This window comes from Chrysemys picta, chromosome 3 (assembly GCF_011386835.1).
Source record: "Chrysemys picta bellii isolate R12L10 chromosome 3, ASM1138683v2, whole genome shotgun sequence".
In the NCBI taxonomy this organism is placed as follows: domain Eukaryota; kingdom Metazoa; phylum Chordata; order Testudines; family Emydidae; genus Chrysemys; species Chrysemys picta.
In genome coordinates, this window is record NC_088793.1 from 149,331,900 (window position 1) to 149,344,106 (window position 12,207).

General features: G+C 42.6%; 1 protein-coding gene across 6 annotated transcripts in view; it reads right to left on the reverse strand.

Annotated features, from left to right (window-relative positions):
- The window catches only part of BTBD9 (BTB domain containing 9), a 287,268-nt gene that overhangs the window by 102,234 nt on the left and 172,827 nt on the right, over positions 1–12,207 (reverse strand). For all 6 annotated transcript variants that reach the window (XM_065590545.1, XM_065590548.1, XM_065590546.1 and 3 more), the window contains one exon: positions 714–903. In XM_065590545.1, coding sequence (XP_065446617.1) covers positions 714–903 — 190 coding nt within the window. The remainder of the gene's footprint in view (positions 1–713; positions 904–12,207) is intronic.

Sequence of the window (12,207 nt, forward strand, 5' to 3'; positions counted from 1 at the left end):
TACGCTATTCACATAGCTGAATTTGCGTATCTTAAATCGAACCCCCCCTGTAGTGTAGATGCAGCCTCAGTGTGAAAACAATCAGTTCAGCCCAGGAAGGCAGAGTCATGCTAGTGGGGTTTGAGCTAGCGTGCTAAAAATAGCAGTGTGGACATAGTGGCTTGAACTGGAGCTCAGGCTCTCTAGCCTAGGGCATCAGAACCCAACCTAACTCTGCAGGGAAGACATAACCTAAGAGTGGACATATCTTAAGATGACTCTTTCCTTTCTTCAGTTGCTGCTCTCATTTTTATCTAATAACGTGTATTACAGAGCATCTAGCTGCTCCATAGTTAAGGCTGAAACTAATTTTCTGTTTTAATACAGTAGATTTTTTTTTTAACTTTTTTTTAAATCTTACTTTTGTATTTGGTGCTATCCATACAGATGTACAAGGCAGTCATTTGACATCACGCAAGTTTTACTTTTGTTCTGATATTGTATTACTGTATTTTGATATAAAATTTGATAGATGTTGAGAAATTAAACATACTATGTTATATTGGAACAAAAATAAAAAACAAATGGATAAATACTAAAATATCTCCAATTATACAATTACTGACCAGGAAATTCTGCACGTTTCAGAGTCGATTTACAAGAAAGCAATTTTATCTGTAAGGCTGCTGAAGCCTCATTGCTACTGGTTCTTTAGAGAAGAAGAATCCCCTTACCGTATTGATCCAATCATGAATGGCTGTGCTAGCTGTACCACAATAGCACCACTGCCTAGCTGATGACATGTGTACCCGGAATCCCAGTCATAATTCTTTGTATCTCCATTCAACAAGGCATTGCGACTTCGACTTACACCCTCAATCACACTGGCACAGTCTGCAATTGTTGCAACATTTTCAGTGGGAACTATGAATTAAAACACAAAGAGAGCAAATGTGATCAAATGGACAGCAAATGAGTTCTCCAGTTTTAACAATTTTTATTTATGGTGAAGAATAAAAAACAAGCATAGAATTATTGCTAACACAGGAAGCTATGGATCTGTTTCATGGCATAAATTAAAAACAATTGCGCTTTCTGAACTGAAGCAGTACAATTTTTACAGCACTGATTCCAGCGTAGTCATGTGACAAAATAAGTATTGATAACTAACATTCGGGGATAACTAACATTTGGGATATCACAGTTCGGGCAGTAACATGCTGCTTCCTTTCCTGTTGGTGTGAAAGGACCTGTTGATAGTTTCCCCTAGACAAGCATGCCAGGCTCAGGCAGTGTGAGTGGAATGTCAATAACAGGAGCATTCCCCAACCAATCAAGCAGAGGCAGGTAGGAGTAAAAATCAAATCCTGCATAGAAGAAGTTATGTCTCTTGGCAAGGAGAGGAAAAAAGAGATCATATAGACTTTAACTTAATGGGAGTGGAGGAAAAGAGAGAAGATGCTATTTTCCCTCCTGGGGGTAGTGTTGCAGTATTATGAGATTTTTGTTTTCCTTTTCACATGCATTTTTATCCAAAACTCATTTTGGATCATGTGTCCATTTATATTTGACTGCAAAAATGCCACTGCACCACGGCTGTCACAAAGTAAAAGAGAATAATTATAATTATTAATAAAATACCTATCTCTTATGTAGTAGAACTGCAATTATTTGAATGTCACAGCAACCATGAATAAGTTCAGAAAATTGAGGGAACCTTCAATGTAATGAATGGATGACTGATATGACAACAGAGAGATTCAAATAATCAAGGTTAGACTGCAATTCTATAACAAACTAAAAGCTAGAATTAAAATATTTTCTGTAATGTTTTTAGAGGTTTAGGAAGCCAAAATAAAACAACGTTTGAGCATTAGGGGCATTTTCCTCTGATTCAGGAAAGACATCTTCTTAGAAGAGATTGTTCCTTTGCATGGACTGGTTCTTTTCCTACTCATTCTGTTCTGTTTAGGACTGCATGCTCAGTGGACTCCAATCTGTTTCATCCTCCTGAAACAGCTTCCCCATTTTTCCAAAGCAAACACAGATCATTACAGTAATAGTTTATTTATGGGTAGAGGCCTTTTAAGCAATTTCTCCAAAGATCAAAACAATAATAATATGAAGGCTTTTAACTTCTCTCGGAGCATGTTGAAAGGATGGGGTGGGCTTGTGTGTGCACAGAGTGCTTTTTTCTACACTGTGTTTTATGAAGTGCTTTCACAAAAAGTTCTTATTTCTTGAATTCCCCAGTATTTACCTCAAGCAACATTTAAGCAAGTATAGTGCTTTCTTAACTAGTTCCTTTCTATAATTCATTTGGCCTAAAAGCTGCTGTCAAGTTTTCAAACTTCATCTTGACAGTAAAGAGACAAATACATACACTTTTACATTTATAAAAATGGCAGAAATCCCTTCATTAAAGATATACTATTCAAGTCCAGCACCCTCTTAACAGTGGACACGAGTCTTAAGATATTCCTTCTTTCTTCAGCTAAACCTTTCAGATTTTTATCTAACACCACTGCAAATGCAAAAAAAAACTATGTTAAAGGAATGCCTGGATTGCAAAAGGAAGCTCTCAAGTTTGGAAATGCAAAAATTAAACTTGCTTGTTGAACTGTAACCTTGACCTAATATATTATTTTTGACAGGGCCACTGCCTCCTTTGGTATGCAGATGAGATATTACTAAGTGAATAAAGCAGCTGTTCAGTTATATATATATAGCCTCACTATAACAGGTGATGTCTTGCCTTATTTATGCATGCTATATGGCCCTTTACCTGTTTTGCTACACATAATTTAACATGTTCTGTGAGCCACCATAATCTTGCATCCTTTCATAAGCATCTTCACTTATTATACAGCACGAGGCATGCCTCTTTCCATATTCATCTTCATATATTAGTTCTGTCTTCACTGTAGCATTAGCTCAACTTATCAACACTTGAATGAACTCCTCTTGAGTTAATCTAGCTCAACTGAGAGTGGTCACACTACAAAACAGCACTCAAGCTGCACAGAGTATTTAGATTAGCAGAACAGAGCAATTGTCAGCAGCTCTCAGCTTTAAACCACACCTCCTGAGGAGCCAGCTAGCTCAAGTTTAAAGCACCACTTAACTCAAGCTAGAGATTTTTGTATGTGAAGAGGAGTCAGCTTAGGGGACAACACAGTGAAGACAAACCCATTGTATGGAAAAATGCTGGGCTTCTTCACATCCCTGCCTCATTCCACAAGTACCCTCACAAATCGTATTCCACATGTACATACACATTTAAAATAAAATATCTTCACCTGACACTTTTACATATTCCTGTGCAGAACCAATAGTTGTTCAGCGATCATGTACTGCCTGAAAATTTCTAATCTATTTATATGTATGTACAGTGCCAATAATATATAATCAAAAGGACGTGCACATACACAAAATACACTTTGTTAACTCTTACCACTAAAGCAAAGCAAAACTGACTTTTCTCAGACCTCTAAACGGCACATCCGTGACCTATTGTCCCATTCAGGTTCCTATTTTTTTTAACCAGCTCATGCTGAAGTACTATACCTATTTAAAAAGGTGGAGAGGGGTGAAATATTTTATAATGGCAAAGTATACAGTACTTCTTCATTCTTGAAAACAGTTGAACCATTTTTGCTCAGGCCTTCAAAACAAAAATTCAACCCAACCTATCCCCATTTCTCACACTAAAACTAAGAACAAATGTGCAAAATTTCAGCCCAAAGAGTAAAAAATTTAACAAAGTTATGAGCAAATGAAAAAGATCCTTTAGAATTGGACCACTAGTGTAACTATTATAACCCCACAACTTTAACTCTGCCCCACTAGGAATGCCACCTGTTCAGCACTACCTTTTCCAAATTATCCCCTCCAACCGCAGCCAGACCACTCCCCTCAACTTTCCCTTCAGCACACTTCTTTCACTAAACTATCAGCTCTAAATATTATTAGTTGAGGGTGTTTTGTATAGGGCATACTGGAAGGTTGGTGTCCCTAAGGAGACAGAGTTAAGATTGTGGCTTGTGATCTGTAGCATATTTTAGCTGTGGTGATACTAAGATGTGAGCTTGGGGTGGAGAAGTAGAGGTTGACTACCTTTTCATTTTCTTGCTTTTGTGGTTTTTGAGGGGTATATTATGTATGTAGCAACTGTTTAACAATGAACAGAACCTGGAGAGACCAAAGTGATAAGTGTGGATTGTGGTTGGGGGTATGAGGAAGGGCATCCCCAGTATTGCTAAATGCAAGCATTTAAACACCATGAAACAGATCCCCCAAAACTCACGAGACTGGATTAAACTGCTAGATGTATATGTATTTTTTTTAAATCACATTGTTTGTTTGTTTCCTCTTTTTGAGTCTAGGGCTATGTCTTCACTGCAGTGTTAACCCTGATGGTCAGCCCCTGGTCCTAAGTACCCACGCTACAAAGCTACAACTGAGTTACTGTGTCCTCACTGGTGCTGTGTACACGTATGTATATTGCTAGGATATTTGGGGGGCATATGCCATGGCACTTTGCGTTGCTGCAAGCTCAGCTTCTCTATGATACTTTCCCAATGAATTGTGGGAGACTTGTTTGTTTTTCTGGGCACATGAGGGGAATTAAGCTGGATGACTATCAGCACTCAACTGATTTAGCCTGCATCCTCTCTGCAAGGTGGGCATGTTACCAGCCTGAGTGAAAGCCTCACTTGGGCTTTAACTTATAGCCTCAGATGGGCCACCAAGCCCAGGTTGAAAACACCACCAAACTTGGCTGAGAGGGTTTGGTGTGTGGACAGGAGGGGAGGGGTCAGTGCAAAACCGAAGTAAAAACTCTGCACAGAAGACATATCCTGTAGCAAGAAGTACCCACCCCCAATGAGTGTGGGATCATTTCAGGCTCAAAAGCCAAGTTTAAATGCATTAACACAATCCTCCCTGTTGGCTACTGGAAGGGGGATTCAATTTACTGTCTTCTAATTCTGTCCTTCTACATTCCCTGCCCCTATAACTGTCTCCCTTTCACCTGGTCCTCCCTACCCACCCCTTTCTGTCTTTCTCCCTAGTTTATCTAGTCTTCTATCCCACTCATATGCCCTCACCATGATCTCCCATAATCTTGTCTTCCACATTTCCCTTCTGCCTTCTAATATTAATTTACTCTTCAGAGGTGCAAGTTGGATTCACTCCTTGTCCTAGGGATGGGGGTTCAAGACCGCCACTCTCAAGAGGAGGAGACAGGTGGTGGTGGTTGGGACTCCCTCCTAAGAAGTATGCTGCTTGCCTGGAGCTAGAATTCAGGATGCAACAGAGTGTCTGCCAAGACTGATCAAGCCCTTGGACTGATACCCCTTCTTACTTCTCCACATGGGCACCAATGATACTGCCAAGAATGACCTGGAGTGGGTCACTGCAGACTACATGGCTCTGGGAAGAAGGCTAAAGGAGTCTGAGGTGCAAGTCGTGTTCTTGTCCATCCTCCCTGTTAAAGGAAAAGGCCCAGGTAGGGACCATCGAATTGTGGAGGTAAGTGTGTGGTTACGCAGGTGGTGTTGGAGAGAGGGCTTTGGATTCTTTGACCATGGGATGTTGTTCCAGGAAGGATTGCTAGGAGGAGATGGGGTCTGTAGTGGGGCGGACTGCCCCACTCCCTGAGAGTGTGGGCTGCAGCAGGCCAGTGCGCCTGCGCAGACAGGCAGCCAATCAGAGAAGGGCTTAGTGGGAGCCAATCAGGGCCCAGATTGGAGGCAGACAATCAGGACCCGGCTCAGCCCTATAAAAAGGCTGTTCAGGGAGAGGAGAGTCAGTCTTTCCCAGGCCTTCAACAGGGGAAGGTCAGTCTCCAGAGGTGGGAGACTAGCCCTGCGGACAGTGCAGTGCTGGCCAGGCTCCGGGAGCAAATGGGAGCTCTAGCCAGCACCCTGCCAGGCTGCAGGCCCTGAAGGGAAGGGCCTAGCAGGTGCAAGGGGCCGTAGGGGAAGCGGCCCACGGAAGCAGACAGACGAGGGGAGAGAAGGAGGACAGCGAGACTGCTGCCAGAGGGTCCCTGGGCCGGGACCCAGAGTAGAGGGCGGGCCTGGGTCCCCCCCTTTTTCCCTTGCAGTACACCCAGCCATTGGCCGTAGGGAGCGGCCCTTAGAGACTACGCCAGATCCCTGACAAGAGGGATTAGACTTTGGGGTGTGTGGTTGTACATGGTAGCTGGGGCGTAGAGAGACTGCTGATCAACTCCCCCCACCCCTCCCGTAAGGGGGTGTGGATAGACTAAGGGGCACTGCCAGAGGGCAGTGGTCTGGAAGAGGATGCTGCGAGTTGGGAGCAACGTGGGTCCACACGCCAACCAAGGGCGAGATGACGGATGAGACACCTCCAGGAGGGGGTGCTCCACTGGCCGAGCTAATTCCCGGAGACAACCAGCAGGAGGCGCCAGGTGGTGAGTCCCAACCTGTCACAGGTCCACCTAATGAAGAGAGGGAAGAGCTTCTTCAAAGGCAGGCTTGCTAACCTGGCGAGGAGAACTTTAAACTAGGTTCGCCGGGGGACGGTGACCTAAGCCCAAAGGTAAGTGGGGAAGTGGGATACCGGGAGGAAACACAAGGAGGGGCGGCCTCCTGATTCATACTGAGAAACTAGGGCAATCGACTAGTTATCTTAGGTACCTGAACGCAAGAAGCTTGGTAAACAAGTAGGAAGAACTGGAAGTCCTGGCATAGTCAAGTAACTGTGATAAGAATAACAGAGACTTGGTGGGGTAACTCACATGATTGGAGCACTGTCATGGATGGATATGAACCATTCAGGAAGCACAGGCGGGAGAGAAAAGGTGGAGGAATTAAACGGTATGTAAGAGATCAGTATGATTGCTCAGAGCTCCAGAAACTGGAGAAAAGCCTGTTGAGAATCTTTGGGTTAAGTTTAGAGGCGAGAGCAACAAGGGTGGTGTTGTGGTGGGCATCTGCTATAGACCACCAGACCAGAAGATGAGGTAGACGAGGCTTTCTTTGGACAACTAACAGAAGTTTTCAGATTTCAGGCTCTGGTTCTCATGGAGGACTTCAATCACCCTGACATCTACTGGGAGAGCAATATAGCAGTGCACGCACAATCCAGGAAGTTTTTGGAGAGTGTTGGGGACAACTTCCTGGTACAAGTGCTGGAGGAACCAAGTTGGAGCCATGATCCTCTTGACCTGCTGCTCACAAACAGGTAAGAATTGGTAGGGGAAGTAGAAGTGGGTGGCAACCGGGGCATCAGTGACCATGAGATGGTCGACTTCAGGATCCTGACAAAAAGAAAAAAGGAAAGCAGCAGAATACGGACCGAGGACTTCAAAAAGCAGACTTTGACTCCCTCAGGGAATTGATGGGCTGGATCCTCTGAGAAGCTAATATGAGGGGGAAAGTAGTCCAGGAGAGCTTGCTGTATTTTAAGGAAGCCTTATTGAGGGCGCAGGAACAAATCAATCCGATGTGAAGAAAGAATAGCAAATATGGCAAGCGACCAGCTTGGCTTAACAGAGAAATCTTCGGTGAGCTTAAACACGAAAAGGAAACTTACAAGAAGTGGAAACTTGGACAGATGACTAGGGAGGAGTATAAAAATATTGCTCAAGCATGTCGGGAGTGTAATCAGGAAGGCCAAAGCACAATTAGAATTGCAGCTAGCAAGGGATGTGAAGGGTAACAAGAAGGGTTTCTACAGGTATGTTAGCAACAAGGTGGTGGTCAGGGAAAGTCTGGGACCCTTACTGACTGTGGGAGGCAACCTAGTGACAGATGATGAGGAAAAAGCTGAAACACTCAATGCTTTTTTTGCCTTGGTCTTCACAGACAAGGCCAGCTCCCAGATTGCTGCATTGGGCAGCACAGTGTGGGGAGGAGGTGAAAGAACAGGTAAAGGACTTTTTAGAAAAGCTGGACATGCACAAGTCCCTGGGTCCAAAATCTAATGCATCCGAGGGTGCTGAGGGAGTTGGTTGATGTGATTGCAGAGCCATAGGCCATTATCTTTGAAAACTCATGGCAATCGGGGGAGGTCCTGGACGATTGGAAAAAGGCAAATATAGTGCCCATCTTTAAAAAAGGGAAGAAGGAGAATCCAGGGAACTACAGACCGGTCAGCCTGACCTCAGTCCCTGGAAAAATCATGGAGCAGGTCCTCAAGGAATCCATTTTGAAGCACTTGGAGGAGAGGAAGGTGTTCAGGAACAGTCAACATGGATTCACCAAGGGCAAGTCATCCCTGACCAACCTGATTGCCTTCTATGATGAGATACTGGCTCTGTGAATATGGGGAAAGCCGTGGATCTGATATACCTTGATTTTATCAAAGCTTTTGATATGGTCTCCCACAGTATTCTTGCCAGCAAGTTAAAAAAGTATGGATTGGATGAATGGACTATAAGGTGGATAGAAAGCTGGCTAGATTGTCGGGCTCAATGGGTAGTGATCAACAGCTTGATATCTAGTTGGCAGCCGGTATCAAGCAGAGTGTCCCAGGAGTTGGTCCTCGGGCCAGTTTTGTACAACATCTTCATTAATGATCGGGATGGACTGCACCCTCAGCAAGTTCGCGGATGACACTAAGCTTGGGGGAGAGGTAGATATGCTGGAGGGTAGGGATAGGGTCCAGAGTGACGTAGACAAATTGGAGGATTGGGCCAAAAGAAATCTGATGAGGTTCAACAAGGACAAGTGCAGAGTCGTGCACTTAGGACGGAAGAATCCCATGCACTGCTACAGGCTGGGGACCAACTGACTAAGTGGCAGTTCTGCAGAAAAGGATCTGGGGATTACAGTGGACGAGAAGCTGGATATGAATCAACAGTGTGCCCTTGTTGCCAAGAAGGCTAATAGCATATTGGGCTGCACTAGTAGGAGCATTGCCAGGAGATTGAGGGAAGAGATTATTCTCTTCTAATCGGCACTGGTGAGGCTACATCTGGAGGTTTGCATCCAGTTTTGGGCCCCCCACTACAGAAAGGACGTGGACAAATTGGAGAAAGTCCAGCGTAGGGCAACGAAAATTATTAGGGGGCTGGGGCACAGGACTTACAAGGAGAGGTTGAGGGAACTGGGCTTATTTAGTCTGCAAAAGAGAAGAGTGAGGCGGGATCTGATAGCAGCCTTCAACTACCTAAAGGAGGGTTCCAAAGAAGATGGAGCTACACTGTTCTCAGTGGTGGCAGATGACAGAACAAGAAGCAATGGTCTCAAGTTGCAGTGTGGGAGGTGTAGGTTGGATATTAGGAAAAACTATTTCACTAGGAGGGTGGTGAAGCACTGGAATGGGTTACCTAGGGAAGTGGTAAATTATCCAAGCCTTAAAAATCTCTAAGGAGATTAAAAGGAATCTCCTTAGAGATTTTTAAGGCTTGGATCATTTAGTTGGGGTTGATCCTGCTTTGAGCAGGGGATTGGACTAGATGACCTCCTGAGGTCTCTTCCAACCCTGATATTCTATGATTAATTTATCTGAAATAGAAGATTTTATGTGCCAGCCCCTGATGAAGGACAAACTTTCATTGATGAAGAGTAAGGGCAAAATATTATCTTTAATGCTAAATATTTATTTTCTGAAATTATCCACTGCACTAGATCTACTCAAAATTCATTACTTTACCAATTCTGTATAGCTAATAGGGGTTTTTTGTTGTTGTTGTTGTTCTTCCAAGATATCAGTTGTCTAAAAGAGTAATGGTCAAAAATAAATTTCTCCTGGAGACCAATTTCAAACAATTCATATTAAAAAATTATGAAAAGAAACCAAAGAAGAACTACTCAGAAAATTCTTAGGGCATAACAAACTAATTTCACATGGAAAGACCACCTATAAGGAGATGAAAACAGGAATTTTATTCTCTATTTTAAGACTATGTCAGAACACAAATACTTATAGAGTTGCAACTGCTGCTTCTATAATGTGCTTTTAAACTACTGCATTGTTTGAAAATGGTTGAAACACAGTCATGTGAAACTTGAGAACTACTCATGAAACTCTACAGCTCTAAAAAATCATAGAGATCAATTTGAAATGGAGAGCACCCCTAGAATCCCATTTTTACAATGCTGCTCATGGCTTTCGTAAAAAGGAGTGGGAATATGGCTTTTCTTATTGCTGAGACAACCCCCCATATGCTGTTGAGACAAAATCAATCCCTATGCCAGAAATCCACTGCACTAACCCTAGGGTCCATGACAGAAAGCTACCAAGTACCATCTCTTCATGTGCCATATCAAAAGCTACCAAATGACCATACATGATAACCAAAAAACCATATGGTCCTTCATGCCTGAAAACTGTCATTCACCAAATTTCTGATTTATAAGTAAAATAAATAAAATTGTGGCAAACATTGGAAATGTTTCAAAAGGAAGGACTCGACATGTGTTACTGTGGATAAACATGAAATTGCCCTTCCCCCGACAGTAAAAACTGCAAGTGCTGGCACCAAAAAAGAATGTTGTTTGGCTCTTCTCTCCCCTCCTTGCCTTGCAGACAGAGGATACTTCCTTGGAATAAAGAAAACATATAGACTGCTGCTTTCAGTTTAAGGGGGAAAACTACTGACCTTTGGGTTAGAAAAGGGGCAATGCCAGTGTAACAATAATGCGTTCAGTTTGTGGTTTGAGGCTTTATATCCCATTTCTAGATCCTTTGTAAATGGTGCAAGACATTAATTTAGCACTGCACACCTCAACTCTATTCAAAAATTTACTTGCACACACCAAGCCCTGCTCTCCCTCTGTTACACTGAATGATTTTTGATCTACTCCACAACCGCCTAACTCCTAAAAAAAACTATTACCTTGCCTAGCTGGACTTCCCAATAATTGCCCAGAAACCTGTTTCATTACACATTGAATACAATACTGCGGTCCTTTTTACAGTGGTAAATTAAACAGTGATTCTAACTGCAACACACAGAAGGTGCCATACTGTTTTTGCTCCCAAGGGGAGTCTGCCACTCCCCGTTTTGAATGTTCATTATCATCTTTCATACCCGCCTGATAAATTTATTAAAAACACCATCTGGATGGGACTCTGCTCTGTGCGGTATTTTCAGTCTTCCGGCTCTCTTCCTTTTTCCCACTGGAATTTCTGCCTCAATTTGTGTCATTTTGTTTACAAAAATGCACTGCCAAAAACAACAGTCTAGTTTCTATCTATTTCTGTTTTTCTTTTTCTATGCTTCAGCTATCCAACTATTACAGTAACCCAAGCTGCAAGAGAAAGCAAAAGAGGAATGACTACATGGAAGGGAATTACTTTTTTCACCTTCTGTGCACATAGCAATTTTGCTCAGACAAATTTAATTTGCTGTTATGGAATGCAAAGAATGCATGTTAACAAAGTGTGCACATTCAGTAAGCAAAGTAAAAAATGACTGTGGCAGTGGATAACAGGAAGAAAATACTTATCTAAAAATGATTTTACTGTTCCCCATTCTTATGCTGTAGCATGGAGTAGCCAATAGCTTGCCAGTATATTGAAGGGCAGTGTTATTTCCAGGACATGAGCTGAGGGCCACCTATACCAGCTATGTTTAAAGATAAGACTGACACGTTATTTAACTACCTTCCACCTATGAGAGAAAGTGGTGGAGAAAAACGTCAGTCAGATACGTATATTTTCCCTTCTTTTTTATTAGGAGGTATTCTTTTTTTAAATAATTATTTTTAACACTCAGTGTTTTCTGTAGGAAAAAATGGTCCCTAAGGTACAGTTCTACTCTGAAAAGTCACTTTGCAAAAGCAACACTGTGGATTTCCATATTTATATCTCAGTGACTTCCATAGCTGAGACTAAAGGTGGGTTCTTTCCATAGCAGGCATCACCACCAGTAATAACAGTCTGTTCAGGCCAAATTCTACCCTCAGTGAAACTAGTGCACCTTCAATGCCTTCAACTGGCTAGCATGGGTGTAAGTGATTGCTAATTACCAAACAATTTTGTTGATGAACAGGAAGGAATAGACAGAATTCACCTGATTTTTCTATTGGCTCTCAGGGCTAACAGGAGTAATAAAAACATAATGTAGTTAATAAAATAAATAGATACAACATAGAGGTCAATGGTAACTGGGATAAAATACAACATGGTTTTATAAGAGGCAGATCATGCCAGATCAACCTGATCTCTTTCTCTGAGAAGATAACTGATTGTTTAGACAAAGGAAATGCAGTAGACCTAATCTACCTGGATCTAAGTAAGGCATTTGAT